Source organism: Mesocricetus auratus, unplaced genomic scaffold (assembly GCF_017639785.1).
Source record: "Mesocricetus auratus isolate SY011 unplaced genomic scaffold, BCM_Maur_2.0 Super-Scaffold_15014, whole genome shotgun sequence".
Classification (NCBI taxonomy): domain Eukaryota; kingdom Metazoa; phylum Chordata; class Mammalia; order Rodentia; family Cricetidae; genus Mesocricetus; species Mesocricetus auratus.
Genome location: NW_024429186.1, coordinates 15,135,616 through 15,156,206, shown reverse-complemented (window position 1 = coordinate 15,156,206; position 20,591 = coordinate 15,135,616). Strand labels below are relative to the sequence as shown.

General features: G+C 44.9%; 1 protein-coding gene across 1 annotated transcript; it reads left to right on the top strand.

Moving 5' to 3' along the window:
- The first annotated feature begins 8,836 nt into the window (after positions 1–8,836).
- Positions 8,837–12,344, top strand: LOC121132780 (serine protease inhibitor A3N-like). The gene is made up of 4 exons (XM_040742565.1): positions 8,837–9,473; positions 9,911–10,184; positions 11,088–11,236; positions 12,142–12,344. The coding sequence occupies exons 1-4, from the start codon at positions 8,837–8,839 to the stop codon at positions 12,342–12,344; spliced, it is 1,263 nt and encodes a 420-aa protein (XP_040598499.1).
- The last annotated feature ends 8,247 nt before the right edge of the window (positions 12,345–20,591 follow it).

The following is a 20,591-nucleotide window of genomic DNA, read 5'->3' as shown; positions in this document are numbered from 1 at the left end:
TGGCAGTTTCAGAGAACATCAGACCATATCTGAGAGGAGAAAGGGTAATTCAGCTCAAGGATCAGCTGATTTAGTGCCTGGGTAGAAGACAAGAGGGAACCACAGTGAATTTAGGTTGGGGTTGGGTGGCTATGGAGAATATTAGAGACCAGAAGCATTGCTGGAACCATGCACAGAGTGAAAAGCTATACAAATGGGGCTTACATGAATCTTGAGGTCATAAGAGCACACATTGAGCAGGTGGGCATGTGGTTGCTGAGAATTATAGCCTGGAGGGTCACACACAGAATGCCCTACCCAGTGCGCACTAAGGTATCAGTGCATGAAGACTATGGAGTGATAAGAAGGGACCCATGCATTGAAAGCAGCCATGTCCCAATTGCAATGGGTCCAACAGTCATTCAAGGCTCTGAGGTGGCCACCTCATGTACTCTATGAGCCCTGGCATGCCTCAGCTGCATCCCTCCATTCTTCCTGGCTTTAAGTCAGGTATCTAAGGAGCCTGGTGCTGAGTACATCTCATTCTGCCTGTGAGCCATGTCCAGAAGTTGTGGGAGATGTCAGAGTCATCTCCTAAGGGAGTCTAGGACACAGATATCAGGGTTTGAGTCTTCCCCATCCTATGAGTTTTCCCTCAGGAATTGACCACCAAATGTTTCCCTGGTGATGAACCCACTGCAGGGACTGCTTCACTTCACTGTGCAATAGAGGTAGCAAAGTGTGGAAGGAGAAGAGGCATGCTTACAGTAGTGATCTCAGATACCTAAGGACAGGACGAAGTATATAATGGTATCCCTGCCCATGTGAGGGTCCCCAAGGTGCAACTGTGTGATCTGCAGGTCACAGTCAACTCCAGAGCCTTCTGAGAGGATGCTGTGCTGCTGCCCAGTTGTCTGCCTTTGTCCATTTTCTGATGTTTTTGCTGAGGAAAAGAGAGCAGGAAGTATGTAGAGGACTGTGTCAGTTAGCCTTTTGTCACTGGGACAGCACAGCTGAGATAGCCCACTATGGGAAGCAAATGTTAGGTTTGAATCTAAGTTCCATACAATTCTTTCCAGAGTCTACTGACTTCTTAGCTTTGGGCCTGAGACAAGTCAAGCTTTATACATATAAAGACAGTAAGGGACGAATGAGGGCTGGGGACAGGGAGAGGTGGGTAATGTGTTTCCCACCAACTCCAACAAATGCAAAAGACAGATTTATGTTCTGAAACAGAAGAAAGAAAGCCAAGTGTGCTCACATGAATTTGATCCCAACTCTGCTGAAGTGGGTCCATGGGACACCCTGGTTAGCCACCCAGGCAATTCAGTGTCTTCCAGACCTACAAAGAGTCCCTTTATCAATGCCATCATGCATGGAGAATGACAGTTGAGGTTGACCTCTGAACTCATATGGATTTGCACATGGATGCACAATACACATTCACAAGTACACAGAATCACATAAAGTAAATGCTCAAGGAGAGAGAAAAGAGGGCTGGGGAACTAGCTTCCTCGTGGGATGCTGGCTTTGCTTATATGTATGTAGTTTGGGGTCCCCAGTTCTGTTACAGAAAGGAGACAGCCACCAGGATGGGAGGAAATGTCTACAGCTCAAGCATCTGTACCTAGAATTCTGATGAACACTTGGATAACACAGCCACACTTCACACCACCAGGAAGGCTGTGCCCTTTTCATGTGTTACACTAGTTTTTCCTCACAGCCAGGATGGGTGAGGATCAGCAGGGACCAAGGCTGAGTTGATGGAGAGGATGGACACCATCCAGCCCCTCTGGACCACACTCCTGGCTTGGCTCAGCATCAACTGCTGTCTGACCCTGAGATGCTGCACAGTCGCAGTCAGTAACGGAGCCCACCTCATCAGGTGCTGCTGAGGATGCAACAGGGTCTTATGCATGAAGGACAGAGCAACCCTGGTGGCCATCATGTTCTCTGTTTGGAGAGAGAAAGAAGGGCAGGAAAGGGAGCTCCTGCCTAGGGAAGAGTCCCCTGTGAGACACCACTGTGTGTTGAAATGATCCACATGAGATAATTATTGGCAACAATGCTACTAAGACAATTAATGGTTTAAGTGCATTTATTAATGGTCAGACTAAGAGTGAACAAATGCTTCCAAAAATCTATAGCTAAACAAACTCAGAAGACAGCGTGTTTAAAGACAAAACCCACAAAGACCATAAACTGCATACTATTTAGATGAAGATCAGATCAAGTTGAAATTTTCTTTCCTGGCATAACAGAGTACTTTCCTCAGTTATAACATGACAAACAATTTTGAGTTATATCTTCTTTATTTATTGCGGTTCCCTGCAACTCCGGTTGATTCTTCTGCACCATGGACGTGTCCATGGGAATCTCAACCACATGTGAAGACAGACATGACTGCTGTGGGGGAACAGAGAGGGCTGAGAACTGTGTGAGCAAACACGAGATGGAGTCAGAGCATGGAGGACTCACGTTAGTCATGTCTGTGTGACCCTGCATGTTGTCTTGTGACATGTCTGTCCTCACTCTCTCGCTTGGTGCTAAGAACTATGAGGGAGACTGGTCTCTTCTCACTCATCTGCTGGTGCAGAATAAATTGTCCTCAAATGCACAACTTGAAGCAATAAACATGGAATATTCCACAGTGTCAGGCACTCATGGGGAGCCAGGCTGGGTGATTCTTCCTCAGGGCCTCTCGTGAGTCACACTGTTGGCTGAAGACTTGACAGCTGTGGAAGGTTCCCTGTTCAATTCAATCTCATGACCATTTTCTTTTTCTTTTTCCTCTGGGGACATTCCACTTTCAAACCATAACCCTTCCCTACATAGCAAAAAAACAATACTTACCCCCTTGCAAAACAAAAACAAAACAAAAAAACTAGTGGATAGGAGGGAATGGTGAATCTGTAGTTTCATAAGTCAGGTCTATGTTGCCCTCCAGGTTTGCTGTCAACATTTTATCCATGAGACATAAGTGATAACTGACACTCTCACAGAAAAGTCACCATTGCAGTGAAGAGTCTACATGGCTCATTGATGAAATCATCATGATTGAGCAGAGTGGAACATTACTTTATAGAACTAAATTATATGGGTTATGACTTTGTCCCCATAGTTACCCATTCATCATTGAACACATTAAGTGAATGGGGTATTAAGTTTCAGATCTTAGGGTGTTCTAGGGGAACAGAAGTTATCCAGTGAATCTGTATATAGAGAAAGGGGATTTGTGGAAATTGCTTACACAACGTGGTCCAATTAGTTCAACAATGGCTGTCTACCAATCAAATGTCCAAACATGCAGTAGTTGGTCACTCCACGATGCTACATGTCTCGTGTGGTCTTCACTATATGCTGGAATCCTGAGGGAATAGGCTCTGATGCCAGTGAAGGAGTGGACTTGTCAGTGACAGTGAGAGCAAGCAGGCAGAGAGATCAAGCTTCCTTCTTCTATGTCCTTTCTATAGGCTGCCGTCAGAAAGTGTGGCCTGAATTAAAGGTGAATCTTCCCATCTCAAAAGATCCAAAGTAAAAATGTCATTCCCTATTTAAAATCATCATGTAAGAAACATTTCCTGACAGGAATTTCCTGATGCTTGGGTTTTACTTAAATCCAGATGGAGTCATGTTGACGGTCACATGTCCACCTGGTATCATCTTGACACATATCATGTTCCCATCGAAAACAATAAACAGGTCTTAGTTATGTCTTAACTATCCCATGTACAATTGTAAATACAGTGTATATTTAACATGTCAAAGTCACACCTAATATGATGTCACTATGCTTTATCTGACCAGAAATTCATTATTAATTTGATAATAGATAGTGATGTTCTTTGAGAGTCATTCTGTTAGCATGTCCTAACTGAATATTATACCCACTGGTATTCTCTGAATTAATGTTATATTGTATGATAAAGAAATTGAGGAAATAAAACACTAATACTTAGATAAATACATTCTTAACCTTAAATGACCAAAACACTCATGTCAGTTATAACCCTCATTTTTGGAACTGGTCACACAGCCTTCACTGGTATTTATAACTATGTTCCTCCATTACCTACTCTGTATTTCCTGCACACTCAGCAAGCACATCACCTGGTCTTTCATCTCTCCTGGAGAAGTGTCCCATGCCTTCACTCCTGTGTCATCCTGAGTGGATTACTTTGTTACAGTTTCACAAGACTTTAATCTCTGGATATGGTAACACAAGGAGATCCTCTGAGGGATCACATGAACTCCAGGAATAATGTTTCTTCCCTCCACTGTGGAGAACTAGTCCAATTCTGCTTTGTAATCTGGATCAATCACTCCAGCTAACACAGTTATTCCATTCTTAGACTGTTGGATAAAAACCAAAGAAACCCAAAGTATCCAGGTAGAAGTCTGGGTTTTCAGTTCAGTGGAATGTTTGCTTTGTCTCCTGTCACGGGCAATCTGACTTCTAAACCAAAACTTCAAGGGCATCAGAGTTTGTGTCATGGTAATAGAAATCAAAAATCTTTATTTATATCATTTGGGGTGATTGTGTGGGGAGCCCCTCCCTTTTCACTTCTTAACTCCTGAACCTGTAGATTCTGGCTACAGGACAAACCATACTATATATAGGAAAACAATTGGATGTGTATATCACTTTCTAGAGAATGCTGCCACAGACCTCCAGACTGTTGCCAATAATTGGTACTGTAACTGTGTCTTCCAAGGGTCATTCCATATCTCTATCAGGCCCAGTGTTTCAGGATTGTTAGGGACAAGATAAGATCAGTGAAATCACACTTCTTGGGCTCTGAAGTGAGTTCCTTGATCATAAGCAATACTGTGTGGAATAACGTGATGATTGATAAGGTACTCCTTAAATCCATGGATGATGGTTTTGACAGAAACAGTCCACACAGGAAAGATAAATCCATAACCAGAATAAGTATCTGCTCCAGTGTTTTAGACTGGGATTCTACTGCTGTGAAGAAACACCATGACCACAGCAACTCTTATAAAGGAAAACATTTCATTGGTCCTGGCTTACAGTTCATAGATTTAGTCCATTATAAGTATGATAGAATTCAGGTAAACATTGTATTGTAAAGGAGCTTAGAGTTCTATACCTTGATATATAGGCAGCAAAAATGAACTGAAGTACACTTCCTCCAACCATGACACACGTACAGCAATAAAGCCACACCTCCTAATAGTGCCACTCCCTGTGGGTCAAGCATTCAAACATTTGAGTCATTGAGAACAACCATCACATCCAGTAAGGACAAACCATTTTCTTTTTCAAGAAAAAAAAGTGATCTGATGTGGTCAACTTGTTATCAGGTGATTGCTGGCTATATAAGGAAAATGATGCCATATCTAGGTCTTAGTGGTGGGCTCTACTTTTGGCAGATCTGGCACTCAGTGGCTAATGAAACTGGGTCACCCTTGCTATCTGGTGGTTCATGTTGCTAAACCCATATGTAACCTTCATCTCTATCAACGTGACCACTTTGTTGATGGGTGTTGTGCTGACTGGTCTGTGTCAGGCACACAAACAAATAGTTAAATCAAAGAAGGGAATATTAATTTAGAATATACTTCCATAAGATCAGGCTCTAAGGAATTTTCTTCATTGGTTATTGAAGAAAGAGGGTCCAGCCCACTGTGGCTGCTTGAACTCCAGGTGTGGTGGTTCTGTAAGAAAACCGAGCAAGCCAGGGCAAGCAAGCTAGTAAGCAGTATTCCTCCAGGACCTCAACTCCTGTCTCAGGTTCTTTCATTCTTGAGTTCCTCTCCTAAGTTTCTTCGATGATGAACAGACATGTGGAGCTAAAAGAAAAATACACCCTTCCCTCCCCAACTCGCTTTTTGGTCACAGTATTTTATCACAGGCATAGGAAACCCTAAATAAGACAAGATGGTTCCAGTGCAGTGGGGCATTGCTGTGACAGACCTACTGTGGTTTGGGAGGATAGTGGGAGGACTTTGGGACTTTGGGCTGGAGAAGCCACTGAGTGTTGGGATCTCAGTGGGATGTTGTGTGGGAGCTGGAAGACAAGAATGTCGAGAGCTGTGCGGAGGATGGAGGCCTGGCTTGTGATGTCTCAGAGGGAAGTTTAAAGAATAGATTGAGTCCATGGAGGGGCAAAAAGACATAAAAGAAGACAGATCTTATATGAGATCAGGGTAGGGATCTGAGAGCTGATTCAGCCTCTTTGGATTGAAGGGGAGCTGGGTGCCCTTCTCTGAGATTGCTGACATTTGTGGGAAGGCACCATGGGTTGTCTGCTTCTCTGTTACATAGAGCCCTGCATTTAGGGTTCTGTTTAGCCAGCCAAAATCCTTCTTGTTAAGACCAGCACCTCCGTTTTGGGGACAGCAGCTTGGGGCCAGACACCTTGCAGCTGAGACTTTAACCCCACTTTTGACACAAACTCCACAGCTGCCATCTTAAAGAGAATAGCAGATGCTTTATAATAGTCATTGTGAGTGAGTATGGTATGAGAAGACTGGTTTGGGTTACCCACATTCCCTGTTCTAATGTAGAAGCAATTTCACAAAAATATAGATTTACAAGAGAGAGTCACAAATCAAGGCAAGTTTAAAATACAGGGGTGGAAACCTCAGAGAGGCAGGTGCATCAAGATGGGAAGCTCTATATAGCTTCAAGATGTTATCTGCTGACATCCTTGGCTATTGGGTTGAAGCTAGTTGTCTATAAGTTAATAGACACTATTGTCACAGCTTCTGACACAGAGGGAGACAAACATGGCTGTTCTGGGGAGGCAGCGCTTAGCCCAGGAGAAGGTGATTATTAACCTCTGTTCTGCAATGTTCCTGTCTCTCTACAGGACTATAATCAGATCAGCCAGCCAGGCTCTGCAGATGGATTGCTTTCAGGGGTTTTCCTTCACCACCAGGCAAGGCAGCTTCCCTTCAGAAGTCTGATAGTCAAAGTGGGGAGAGCAAGTTGCTGTTGAGAATATGCCCATTGCTGCCAGACTGGATGGTTACACGGAAATAGGTGGGGTTTGTCTTTTTGCTTCTGACAACTCCCTTGTTCCACGCTGAGGTTAGAGCCATCGGAGAAACAGAAGCCAAAACCTGAAAATCCAGCATCACCTGCATCGTTGATTGCAAAAGTGTTTGTTAGGTAAAGCGTCATAATTCATGTCACCAGAAATTCAAGCACAGAGCACAGCTTGTGTGTTTCAGCATTTCCTAAGAAAAAGGAGGAGGAGGCCCTGGTGGGGATAAATAGACATCAGTATGCTATGGAAGAACAACAGCCTGGGCGTGCAGCAACCCTGAACATAGGGACTCACCTAAAACAGATGCTGGCAGCTTGCATCAGCTCTACAGGTAATGCTCAGGGTTCTTTCTCTCCAGGGACAGAAGAGGAGCCTTGCCAGGACTGTGGTATTTGCAATAGCTGGGGTCTTGATATGGGGCATGATAAGGAGTTGTTCCTGGGCACTGGGTTGGACATTTCGGGGTGTATATAAATCTTCTCTCCTGTCTGCATCTTCATGCCTATGGAATATGCTTGTACCATGGGCGGTGCTCCTGGAGAGTGGATGGAGCCTGCTACTTCTGCACAGGAGAAAGTATTAAGACATAGTCAAGCCTGGGTGTTGCTGTCATAAGTAGGGGGGCACAGGACTGTTACAAAAGCCCTATGGGGCAGGTGGCATCCCTGCTGTGCATACAACAGAAAGGAAACCCCTTGGGTTCAGGGACCTCACTTCTCTAATATCATGGCGAAGAATAGGGTTCTACCTGCTCATAGCGAAGAAAACAGACAACCACTCAGCCACTCAGCCAGGTTTTCTCTTGCACAAGCAGACTAGCCTGTTTTCTGTGGGTATCATTTTGAAGTAAACTATTATTTGAATGTTTTTCCAAAGAAAAGGATTCATTAATCACAATAAACACAGTTAAAGGCAGCTGAAGTCCCTGGCTCCTCTGCAGGCATGCCCAACACACCCTTCACCTGATCGCTCCACTCTCCTCCTACACTCTTCTAGTCTTCTCCCCCTTCCATCTTCCCCTAACTCCCTCATGTGATCCCCTCCCTCCCTGCTCATATCCTCCTGCCCCCTATCTTCCACTTTCTCACCCCTGCATCCTATCCCCATCTTGCCCTCTCTCCTCCCTAGCCATCATCCACACCATCCCTTCCCTCTATCATCTACATTCTCTGAACTCACCTATAGAGTGGACAGAGGCTAAAGATGGACATCCATGTTTACCACAATCACAGGCTTTCAAATGTGGTCCTTTAGGATGCATGTTGCTCCCATTCCAGGGGTGTATGGTGGAGATGGCCCTCTATAAATTCCCTAAAAACACCCACAATGCCCATGATAAGTCAACACTTTTACTAATAATGTAGCCTGAACAATTCAACAGGCTGCCCAGAGAGGTCCAGCCATTGGCTAGCTACTGCCACACAATCGTCCTGACAGTCAAAATGGCATATGGTCCAGGTACCAGATACTGGGACTCCATTCATTTTTCTTCCTGTCTGGAGGTCTTCCTAATCTAGGATACAAACCATCATGTGAAATCCTTGAGGGCTTGAAGAGCAATCCCCAATTTGCCCTTCTAATGCCTGTCATTAGTGGTGCCAAAGCTTTGGGACTATATCAGATATCTGCAGTGACTTCTTTCAATTAAAAATCCCATGCCCTGGTACTACAATTTGAGTGGCCACAGCACCTTCTATGGATGGTCACAGAGGTGGAGATGAGCAGCAGAGCAAGGACACAATGCAGGCCAGGATGCAGGACTAGAATATGGTCAGGGCACCACCTGGCCCTCCCAGAGACTTAACAGATCTTTCTTTTCAAACTAGAGAGCAGAGAAGATGGCCCTCCGGGTAACTTTTGTTCTTTTGGTGGCTGCATTCTGCCCTGCTGTCCTCTGCCAACAAAATGGAACATTGGGAAAGGAAACCACAGTCCAGGAAGAACAAAACAATGAGACTAAAGTGGACAGTCTAACCCTGGCCTCCATCAACACTGACTTTGCCTTCAGCCTCTACAAGCAGCTCGCTTTGAAGAATCCAGATAAAAACATTGTCTTCTCCCCATTCAGCATCATAACTGCCCTGGCCTTCTTGTCCCTGGGAGCAAGCATCAACACCCTGGAAGAGATTCTGGAAGGTCTCAAGTTCAATCTCACAGAGACCCCTGAGGGAGACATCCACAGGGGCTTTGGGCACCTCCTCCACATGATCATCCAGTCAGGGGACCAGGTGCAGGTCAGCACAGGCAGCACCATGTTTGTTGAAAAAAGCCTGCGGATCCTGACAGAGTTCAGGAAGAAGGCAAGGGCCCTGTATCAGGCCGAGGCCTCCTCGACTGACTTCCAGAAGCCTCATGAAGCAAAAAAGCTCATCAATGACTATGTGAGCAAAAAGACCCATGGGAAGATCAAGGAACTGATCTCAGATCTGGATGATCAGACGTTAATGGTGCTGGTGAATTACATCTACTTTAAAGGTGAGGATAGCCACTGGTTGGGAATGGAGAGGGAGAACATAGTCTCTCTTGTCCTGTTTCTCCTAAAACCTGACCCACAAGACAGTGCCTTCTAGACATGAGGAAGATTGGATGCCATCTCTCTCCAGACTCCAGTTCAGCACTGTCACTCTCGTCTCTCTGTTACACACCCAACCACAAGTCCCTGGCTGTTTTTCAGTTATCTCACATAGGGATGCTTTGGTTTTGAGTTCTCCTTTCCAAAGCAGACCTGTGGATCACTTCCCATTCATGCTCTACATCTGACAACGTTGTCTCTAATCCAAATTATACAACCAGTAAGGGAAACTCTGTGTTGTTGAAGATGGATCCATTACTGCCAAGACTTAGAAGCTGGGCAGAGAAGGGGTGGAGGTAGGATCTCTCAGTTACCATCTGATGACCTGCTTCATCCTTAGGAAAATGGGAGACACCTTTTTCCCCTGATTTCACATTTGAGTCTGACTTCTACTTGGACAACAAGAGGACTGTGAAGGTGCCCATGATGGAACATAGGATTCTGACCACACCCTACTTCCGGGATGAGGAGCTGTCCTGCTCAGTGGTGCAGCTGAAGTACACGGGCAATGCCAGCACCCTGTTCATCCTCCCTGATGAGGGCAGGATGCAGCAGCTGGAAGACAGCTTACAGCCAGAGACCCTGAGGAGATGGAAGGACTCTCTGAGACCCAGGTGGGTATCCACAGGAACCAGAGCTGGTGGCTCCCCATCCAGTTGTCAGCCTGTAACCCAATGTTCCTTTACCCAGAGTCTCAATAGCACTCAGTGTAATGGTGAGACAGTCAGCAGGGAACAGTGGAGATGGGTTAATTTCCCTCTGTTGACGCAGGTAGTTTGGGCCCTGATTTTACTCAAGATGACATCAGGTTGAGCAGGAGCTGAGCAGTGCTCTGTGTCTAACAGGTTGTGATTACAGGGAATCTTGAATGGGTTTAAGATGGCAGAGGGAAGTGAGTTTGAAATGACATCAGCCATGAACATCAGCTCTGCCCTGTGTAGACATCTCATGCCCTCACACGCATTCATTCAGTGGGGGTGCAATGATGACTTGAAGACCTACCATGTGCCAAGCTCTGATTTAGACCCTGAGAAGATATCAGAGACTCAAGCACAAAATTTCTTACCCTTTTGGATTCATCTCATAGTTGAGAAAGAGAGAGTGGAGACATGGAATGCAAGTGTTCCGTATTTGATTTGTGAAAGGTGAGAAGGAATGAGGTTTAAAAAAATGAGGGTTCAAATAAAGGAAAGCTGGAGTGTGGTGCAGTGTGCAGTTTTAAATGGAGGGATCATTAGGCGAAGTCTGAGGGTCCACATGACAGGGCATCTCAGACTGCATTTGGGGCATCTCAGAGGAACAGCTGGCACCAAGGCTCATTGTCTGCCCCTGTAAACAGGCTCATGCACTCGGCCCTAGCGGATAATGAATGCATTAGGAAGAGGAAAGCTATGTGATGAAGGCATGGATAGGAAGAGGGTTTCTCTTTGCTGAGAGCAATGTCTATGCATAGGTGCACCAGATACACCATGCTTTCACTGTCCAAGGACTCTGACATTACTCTTTTTCATTCTCAGGATGATAGACAAGCTCCAATTGCCCAAGTTCTCCATCTCCACTGACTACAGCATGGAGGGCATCCTTTCACAGTTGGGCATCAAGGAAGTCTTCTCCTCACAGGCTGACCTGTCTGGGATCACAGGGGAAAAGGATCTGAGAGTCTCTAAGATAATCCAAGACACACTGGGTGATTCCCATTGGTGCCTGAATGTGGATGGGGAAGGCAAGTAGTGTGGGGGATTGTAAATGAGTGAGAAAACCTGCATTTCTGAGATTCCTTCATTCTGGGAAAGTTGGTTCACAGCCTATATACCTCTGCTGGATACCATGAGCCAATCCCACCTGTATCAACTAAACATAACCTCACCAAGGAGCCTGGGTACAGGAGAGTCTGTGCTATATTTTCAACCATCACTGGCCCCAACCTAAGGTGTAGTGAGGATGCTACCCACAATGCACTATAGGAGATTTCACTTCTAGCCTCAACTTCTTCACTGTACTGATGGCCCAGTGCTTGATGATTAGCGCACATAGCAGTAGCAGTAAGGAAATAGCAAGGGTGAATGGCAGTTGAGAGGAATACTAAATAATAGTAGTGAAGATGTCTTATGACCACACACTACATTCCCAGACACACAGCCTGGCCATACCTAGAGTTCTGTCCAGTGCCCAATCAGAGCCCTGGGCTCAGGTCTGTACAGTGGGGCATGGCAGTGTGGGAATGAGAAGCCATGTCCTGTGCATTGCTGTCAAGTGTCCCCAGGAGGCTGCAGCAGGAGGGATGCTGAAGCCTGCACTGGCTGTCAGCATCCTGGCTGTTCCCTCGGGGTCTCCTGAGAAGCTGATGTGGAGTAAGGACTGGGGTTGCCTATACCCATCCCCCAGTGTGTAGTGGATTTGAGGGCAACACAGATTCTCAGAGACTGAGCAGACCCCGGGCATGCCTCATCTCACACCCTGAGCAGAGACTTGGAAACCCCAGGGTGAAAGCTCGTGCAAGGACCAAACACCTTCACCAGCAGAATCTGCTCTCCTCCCTCCTGGTCTCCAGTGAGTGATGTCTTTCTCCTCAGGTCGTCCACAAGGCAGTGCTGGACGTGGCTGAGACGGGCACAGAGGCAGCAGCTGCCACAGGAGTCAGGATAGTGGGATCAGCTCTAATTATGAACCCTCTGGAAATACAATTCAATAGGCCATTCCTGCTGACTATCATTGACAGTAGTACTCAGATTCCACTCTTTATGGCCAAAGTCACAAATCCCAATGAAAACTAGAACATCCTAAGTGTTGAGGCTTCTTCCCCGGAGCCAGGGATTAAGACTGTAAATGTGTCTAAGTGTATTTTTGCTTCCATGCTCTGATTGGCTGAGGCATGCCTGTATGGAACAGTGAGTGAATAATTCTTTAATGCTGGCATGCATATGGTCCTGTGCACAGTCTGTATTGGGCTCCTAGTCTTCTTGGCATCACCTGTTCATTTTCCTGAACCTTGAAACTGTCTTTGTGGCCCTCCCTGCTGCCACTCCAGTATCTGTCTCTACCCAAAAGGCCAGCCACTGTCTAGGCTCTGGTTATGTCTACCTTCAATGTCCAAGCCTCATGGGATTATACAAGCATATAGGCCAAACATGTGGCCCTCAGCCCCGGAACTGAGAAGGGAAACTGCTGCCCTGAGTCTGTTTCCAGCATCCGGTACCACTCGGTGCCCAACACCTGCCTCACACTTTCTCTCTTGCACCCACTGGCCCTTCAGGGGCTCCTCATACTTCCCGCTTCTGGCACAGTGTTGGGAGAGCTCATTCTTGCAGCTTCATGGAGCCTGCTGGTCTGATCAGCTCCTTTCTCCCTTCAACACCTACTTAGGTCAGAGGAGCCTTTTTCTAGGTTCCCAATGACCACCCTCACATCACAGAAGGACGTCTCCACCATCCCTACCCAGAATGCAGGGATTAAGTCAAATGATCAATAAACGCATTACTGCATGGAAAATGTCCAGTGTTCATTCAACTCCAGGTGACAGGGGTGTGCTCTCTAGTGACAATACAGTAGTAGATATTGTCACTCACAATCTGTGACTCGTGTGATGGACCTCTCACCTTATGACATCATCATTCCCCATCATGGGTGAGGAGACTGAGGCAAAAAGGAGTTTAATCATTTTCCCATGACCTTACAGTAGACATTATGACTGTTGGGATGGAACTCCAAATGTCCTGATGAGGAAAGCAATAGTCCTCTCCAAACCTGGGTTCTGTGCCAGAGGCATCACCATGGGGTTAGCAGGGGGATCATAGAGTAAGGCTCTGGATGCTTCACAGAGAGAATCCACATGAGTCCAGGATCATGTGACCTCTGTGCTGAGGTCAGAGGAGGATGTGAAGGTGCTCAGATGATCAGAAAGAATGCTTTGGGCAGGGTGAAGAACGGTGGAGGGATTTCTAAGAATTGTGACAGGTTTAGAGAAAGGCAAACAGCCATTGGATGCCAGTGAGCCTGGCCCTGTGAGGGCCCTTTAACGACGGAGAATGACAAAGGGATCTGGATGGGTGAGCCACTGTTCCTGTCTTGGGACCCCGGTAACTCTGGGTGTCTGTAAGACAGAAGACTGCTCTGGGCAGATTTGGGATTGTACTATGGCAATTTCAGGGAACATCAGATGGCATCTGAGAGGAGAATGGTGATTCAGCTAAAGGATCAGCTGATTTAGTGCCTGGGTAGAAGATAAGAGGAAGCCAAGGTGAATTTGGGTTAGAGTTCCGGGTGTCCATAGAGAATCTTTAAGACTCAGGCAGAGTGCTGCATGGAGAGGGAAAGTCGTCTATTCAGAACGGGAATTAACTTGAATCTTCAGCTCCTAAGTGCACACATTGAGCAGGGGGGCATGTGGTTGCTGAGACTTACAGCCTTGAGGATCACATACAGGATGCTCTACCCAGTGAGCACTGAGCTACCACTGCATGAAGACTATGGAGTGGTAAGAAGGGACCCATGCATTGAAAGCAGCCATGTCCCAATTGCAATGTGTCCAACAGTCATTCAAGGTTCTGAAGTGGCCACCTCATGTACTCTATGAGCCCTGGCATGCCTCAGTTGCATCCCTCCATTTTTTCTGGCTTTAGACCAGGTATCTAAGGAGCCTGGTGCTGAGTACATCTCATTCTGCCAGTGAGCCATGTCCAGAAGTTGTGGGAGATGCCTGAGTCATCTCCTAAGGGAGTCTAGGACAAGGGACCAGGGTTTGACTCTTCCCCATTCTATGAGTTTTCCCTCAGGACTTGACCACCAAATGTTTCCCTGGTGATGAACCCACTGCAGGGACTGCTTCACTTCACTGTGCAATAGAGGCAGCAAACTGTGGAAGGAGAAGAGGCATGCTTACAGTAGTGATCTCAGATACCTGTACTCCAAACTAAGGGGAGAACAAAGTGTCTAATGGTATCCCAACCCACGTGAGGGTATTTAAGGAGCAGCCACCGTGATCTGTGTAATCTACAGGTCACAGTCAGCTCCAGAGCCTTCTGAGAGGATTCTCAGCTGCTGGCCAGCTGACTGCCTCTGTCAGTTTTTCCATGTTGTTGCTGAAGACAAGAGAGCAGGAAGTATGTAGGGGACTGTGTCACTTAGCCTTTTGTCATTGGGACAGCAAATTGGAGATAGCCCACTGTGGAAAGAAAATGTTACATTTCAATCAAAGTTCCATAGAATTCTGGCCAGAGTCTATTGGCTCCTTAGCTTTGGGCCTGAGACAAGTCAAGCTTTGTGCATCCAAAGGCACTAAGGGAAGAATGAGGGCTGGGGGTGTGGCCACACTCCTGGCTTGGCTCAGCATCAACTTGTGTCTGACCCTGGGATGCTGCACAATTGGCAATCAGTAATGGAGGCCATCTCATCAAGGGCTTCTGAGGATGCAAAAGGGTCTTATGTATGAAGGACAGAGCCACTCTGGTGGTCATCCTAGTCTCTGTTGGGAGAGAGAAAGATGGGCAGGAAGGGGAACTCCAGCCTATAGAAGAATTCCTAGTGAGACACCACTGTGTGTTGAAATTATTCATGTGAGATAGTTATTGACAGCAATGATATTAAGCTAATTAATAGTTTAAGTGCATTTACTAAGAGTCAGACCAAGATTGCCTCCAAAAATCTGTAGCTACCAAACTCAGGGCACAGCATGTTTAAAGACAACAACCACGAAAACTATAATTTACATCCTGTTTAGATGAAGTTCCAATAATTTGAAATGTTCTTCCTGGCAGATCATAGAAACTATTTCAATCATAACATGACAAAACATTTGAGTTATATCTTCTTCATTTATTGTGGTTTCCTTTACTCACTCTGGTTGATTATTCTGCATTATAGATGTGTCCATGGAGGCCTCAACCACATGTGAAGTCAGACATGACTGTTGTGGGGAAACAGGGAGGGTTGAGAACTATGTGAACAACCACAGGTGGAGTCAGAGCATATAGGACTCACCTCAGTCATTTCTGTGTGACTGTGGATATTGTCTTCTGACATGTCTGTCCTTACTCACTCCCTTGGTCCTAAGACTAAGAGAGACTGGTCTCTTCTCACTCATCTGCTGGTGCAGAACAAATTGTCCCCAAATGCACAACTTGAAACAATAAACATGGAATATCCCACAGTGTCAGGCACCCATGAGGAGCCAGGCTGTGTGGTTCTGCCTCAGGGCCTCTCATGAGTCACACTGTTGGCTGAAGACCTGACATGTGCTAGAGGTTCCCTCTCCAAGTTCAATCTCATGACCATTTTATTTTTCTTTTTCCTCTGGGGACATTTCACATTCAAACCATAATACTTCCCTACATAACAAGATTCTATTTTTTAAAACAATACTTAATCAAAAAGCCAGTGGGTAGGAGGAAATGGTGAATCTATGCTTTCATAAGTCAAGTCTGTGTTGCCCTATCTGTTTGATGCCCTCATTCTACCCATGAGGTACTAGTGAGAACTGACACTCTCACAGAAAAGTCACCTCTTCAGTGAAGAGTCTACATGGCTCATTTATGAAAACCTCGTGATCATGCAGAGTGCAACATTGTCATGTGGAAATAAATTATTTTGGGTTATGACTTTGTCTCCATAAATACCCTTTTATCATTGAACATATAAAGTGAGTGGGCCATTAATTTTCAGCTGCTGGGATTCAAAAGTTATAAGATGAATCTGTGCATAGGGAAAGAGAATTTGTGGCAGTGGCTTACACAATGTTGTCCAGTGATTCCAACCATGGCTGTCTACCAAACATAGGTCCAAAAACACGGTAGTTGGTCAGCCCATGATGCTAGATGTCTCACGTGGTCTTCAGTGTATACTGGGATCCTGAAGAAGTAGGCTCTGACAACAGTGAAGGACTGGACTTGCCAGTGAGCGTGAGAGCAAGCAGGCAGAGAGAGCAAGCTTCCTCTTCCATGTCCTTTCTATAGGCTGCCAGAGGAAAGTGTGGCCTCTATTAAATGTGGATCTTCCCACCTCAAAAGATCCAGAGTAAATGTGTCTCTCCCTGTTTAAAATCATTATTTAAGAAATTTTTCCTGCAACATTAAATACATTGGGGTAACACTAGCCAAACAAGTGGAAGACCTGTATCGCAAGAACTTTGAGTCTTTAAAGAAAGAAATTAAAGAAGCCCTCAGAAAATGGAAAGATCTCCCATGCTCTTGGATAGGTAGGATCAATATAGTAAAAATGGCAATCCTGCCAAAAGCAATCTACAGATTCAATGCAATCCCCATTAAAATCCCAGCACAATTCTTCACAGACCTTGAAAGAACAATAATCAATTTTGTATGGAAAAACAAAAGACCCAGGATAGCCAAAACAACCATGTTCAACAAGGCAATGTCTGGAGGCATCACCATCCCTGACTTGAAGCTCTATTATAGAGCTATAATCCTGAAAACAGCTTGGTATTGGCACAAAAATACACAGGTAGACCAATGGAATCGAATTGAAAACCCTGATATTAACCCACACACGTATGAATATCTGATCTTTGACAAAGAAGCTAAAAATATACAATGGAATAAAGAAAGCATCTTCAACAAATGGTGCTGGCATAACTGGAGGCTGGCATGTAGAAGACTGTGGATCGATCCATGTTTATCGCCATGCACAAAACTTAACATAATGGAACAAAGACCTCAATATAAATCCAGCCACACTGAACCTCTTAGAAGAGAAACTGGGTGGTACCCTTGAACGAATTGGTACAGGAGACAGCTTCCTGAACACAACACCAGTAGCACAGACAGTGAGATCAATAATTAATAAATGGGACCTCCTGAAACTTAGAAGCTTCTGTAAGGCAAAGGACACAGTCAGCAAGACAAAAAGGCAGGCCACAGAATGGGAAAAAATATTCACTAACCCCACATCTGACAGAGGGTTGATCTCCAAAATTTACAAAGAACTCAAGAAGCAAGTCTCCAAAACACCAAAGAAACCAATTAAAAAGTAGGCTGCAGAACTAAATAGAGAATTTTCAATAGATGAGTCTAAAATGGCTGAGAGGCACTTGAGAAAGTGCTCAACATCCTTAGTCATCCGGGAAATGCAAATCAAAACAACTCTGAGATACCATCTCACTCCTGTCAGAATGGCTAAAATCAACAACACCAATGACAATTTATGCTGGAGAGGATGTGGTGAAAGGGGAACACTCCTCCATTGCTGGTGGGAGTGCCAACTGGTTCAGCCACTTTGGAAATCAGTATGGAGATTCCTCAGAAAAATGGGAATAAACCTACCACAAGACCCAGCAACTCCACTCTTAGGCATATATCCAAAAGATGCCCATTCATACAACAAGGGCATCTGCTCCACTATGTTCATAGCAGCATTATTTGTAATAGCCAGAACCTGGAAGCAACCTAGATGACCCTCAACTGAAGAGTGGATAGAGAAAATGTGGTACATTTACACAATGGAGTACTATTCAGCAGAAAAAAACAATGGAATCCTGAGATTTGTAGGCAAATGGATGACACTAGAAGAAACCATCCTGAGTGAGGTAACGCAGTCACAAAAAGAGAAGCATGGCATGTACTCCCTCATGTATGGATTTTAGACATAGATCTGGGGAGTGCCAGCCTACAATCCCATGGCCAGAGAGTCTGGGAAACAGAAACTTCATTCAGTGGCTGATGGAAGAAGAGGCAGACTCCCACGGCTAAGTACTGAGCTGAACTCAAGAAAGCCAGTAACAGAGAGGGAGGATTGATGGCCAAAGGAGTTAAGACTGGGCTGGTTTAACCCCCAGAAACAGCTGACCTGACAAGGGTTAACTCTTGAATCCCAGGCTGATGCCTGGGAATCCAACATGGGACTGATCAAGACCCCCTGAATGGGGGTGTCAGTGAGGAGGCCTAGGTAATCTATTGAGCCTTGGGCAGTAGATCAGTATACATCACGAGAATACACATGGACTTTGGACTCCCATCCAACAATGTGAGATGAACTCTCACTCTGAACTCTTGTGGGGAGGGTCTAGGCCCTGCCCTGGATGAAATGATAGACTATGGACACCCCCATGGAGGGCCTCACCCTCCCTGGGGAAATGAGGGCATAATGGGGGTTGGGGGGAGGGCACGGGAGGAGGGGAGGGAAAGGGAGAAGGACCTGGAACTGACTTGTGAACCAACCATGTTTCTAATCTAAATTTAAACTTAAAAATAAAAAAAATTTAATTAAAAAAACAATGATTCAGAAATAAAAAAAGAAATGTTTCCTGACAGCAATTGCCTGACACTTGGGTTTTACTTAATTCCAGATGGAGTCAAGTTGACAATCACAAGTCCACCCCTTGCCACCTTGACACATATCATGTCCTCCTTAATTCATGCTTAATTTCCTACTGAAAACAATAAGCACTTACTAGGTCTGTATTGCACATTTTAACTATCACATGCACAATTGCAAATACAGTATATATTTCACATGTCAAATTTACACCTAGTATGATATAACTATGCTTTATCCAACCATAAATGCGTTATTAATTTTATAATAGGCAGTTATGTTCCTTGAGAATCATTCTTTTATTATATCTAGCTTGATTATTATATCCACTGATGAATTGTTGTTCCATTGCATGATAAAGAAATTGAGGAAAGAAAACACAAATATCTTTACAAGCACAATCTTAACAAAAAAATGACAGAAATGTGCATGTCAGTTATAACCCTCATTTCTGGAACTGGTCACACAGCCTTCACTGGTATTTATAACCATGCTCCTCAACCAACTGCATTTCCTGCACACTCAGCAAGCTCCTCACCCGCTCTTCCCTCTTTCCTAAAGAAGCGACCCATGCCTTCATATCCTTGGACATACTGTCTGGACTAGATTGTCCTAGTTTGCCATGACTGTAATCTCAGGACATAATAACAGAAAGAGATGTTCTAAAGGATCATATGAACTCCTGACATAATCTTTCTTCCCTCCACTGTGGAGAAGAAATCCAATTCTGCTTGTTTACCTGGACTAAGCATTCCACCTACCACAGTTATTCCATTCTTAGACTGTTAGATTAAAGCCATTAGAAACCCAAAGTGACGAGATAGAAGTCTGGATTTTCAGTTCAGCAGTATGTTTTGCATCATGGCAGAGGCAATGAAACCTCAAGAACCAAATTTTCTAGGCCAGCAGAAATCATGTGATGGGAATAGGAATCAAAACTCTTCATATAGATCACTAATGGTGATTGTGTCTGGACACCTGTCCTTTTCACCTCTTCACTCCTGGACCCATGGGTTCTGGCTACCGGAGAAACAATACCATATAGTGGACAATGATTTGATACATGCATCACCTTCTGGAGAATGCTGCCACAGCCCTTAGAACTGTTTTCACATAATTAGCGCTGCAAATGTATATTCAAAGGGTCATTCCATTTCTCCATTAGAACAGCTGCTTCAGGATGGCAGGGAACATGGTAAGATCAGTGGTATCATACTTCTCAGGCTCCGAAGTGAGTTCCTTGATCAGAAGCAAAACTGTGTGGCATAACATGATGGTTGATTAGGTGTTCAATAATTCCATGATGATGGTTTCAGCAGAAGCAGTCCATGCAAGAAAGGCAAATTCATAACCAGAATAAGTATCTGCTCCAGTGTCTTAGATTGAGATCCTATTGCTGTGAAGAAACACCATGACCACAGCAACTCTTTTTTTCCTTTGTTTTATTTTTTCTTGTTAATTACTTGTTTTATTAATTAATTTAAAATGTTCTAACAAAGGCAACTTGAGAAATGAAGTATTTATTCTGATTTACAGTTTACAGGCAGTCAGTCATGGCAGGAATTTCATGGCAACAGGATTAGACAGCTGGTCATACTGAACCCATGTTCATGTGGATGGTAACAATGAATGTGTGGACTCAACTGCTGTCTACTTTTTTATTACTTTAATTTTAAATAGCTTGCTTCACATGTCAATCCTAGTTCCCTCTCCCTCCCCTCCTCCCACACCCTGTCACCATACCCCCCCCCAGCCTCCCA

Coding starts and splice junctions, on each gene's coding strand:
- LOC121132780 (XM_040742565.1), top strand. CDS start 8,837: ATGGCCCTCCGGGTAACTTTTGTTCTTTTGGTGGCTGCATTCTGCCCT. Junction 10,185..11,087: donor AAGGACTCTCTGAGACCCAG/GTGGGTATCCAC, acceptor TTTCATTCTCAG/GATGATAGACAAGCTCCAAT. Junction 11,237..12,141: donor AAAGGATCTGAGAGTCTCTA/AGATAATCCAAG, acceptor GTCTTTCTCCTC/AGGTCGTCCACAAGGCAGTG.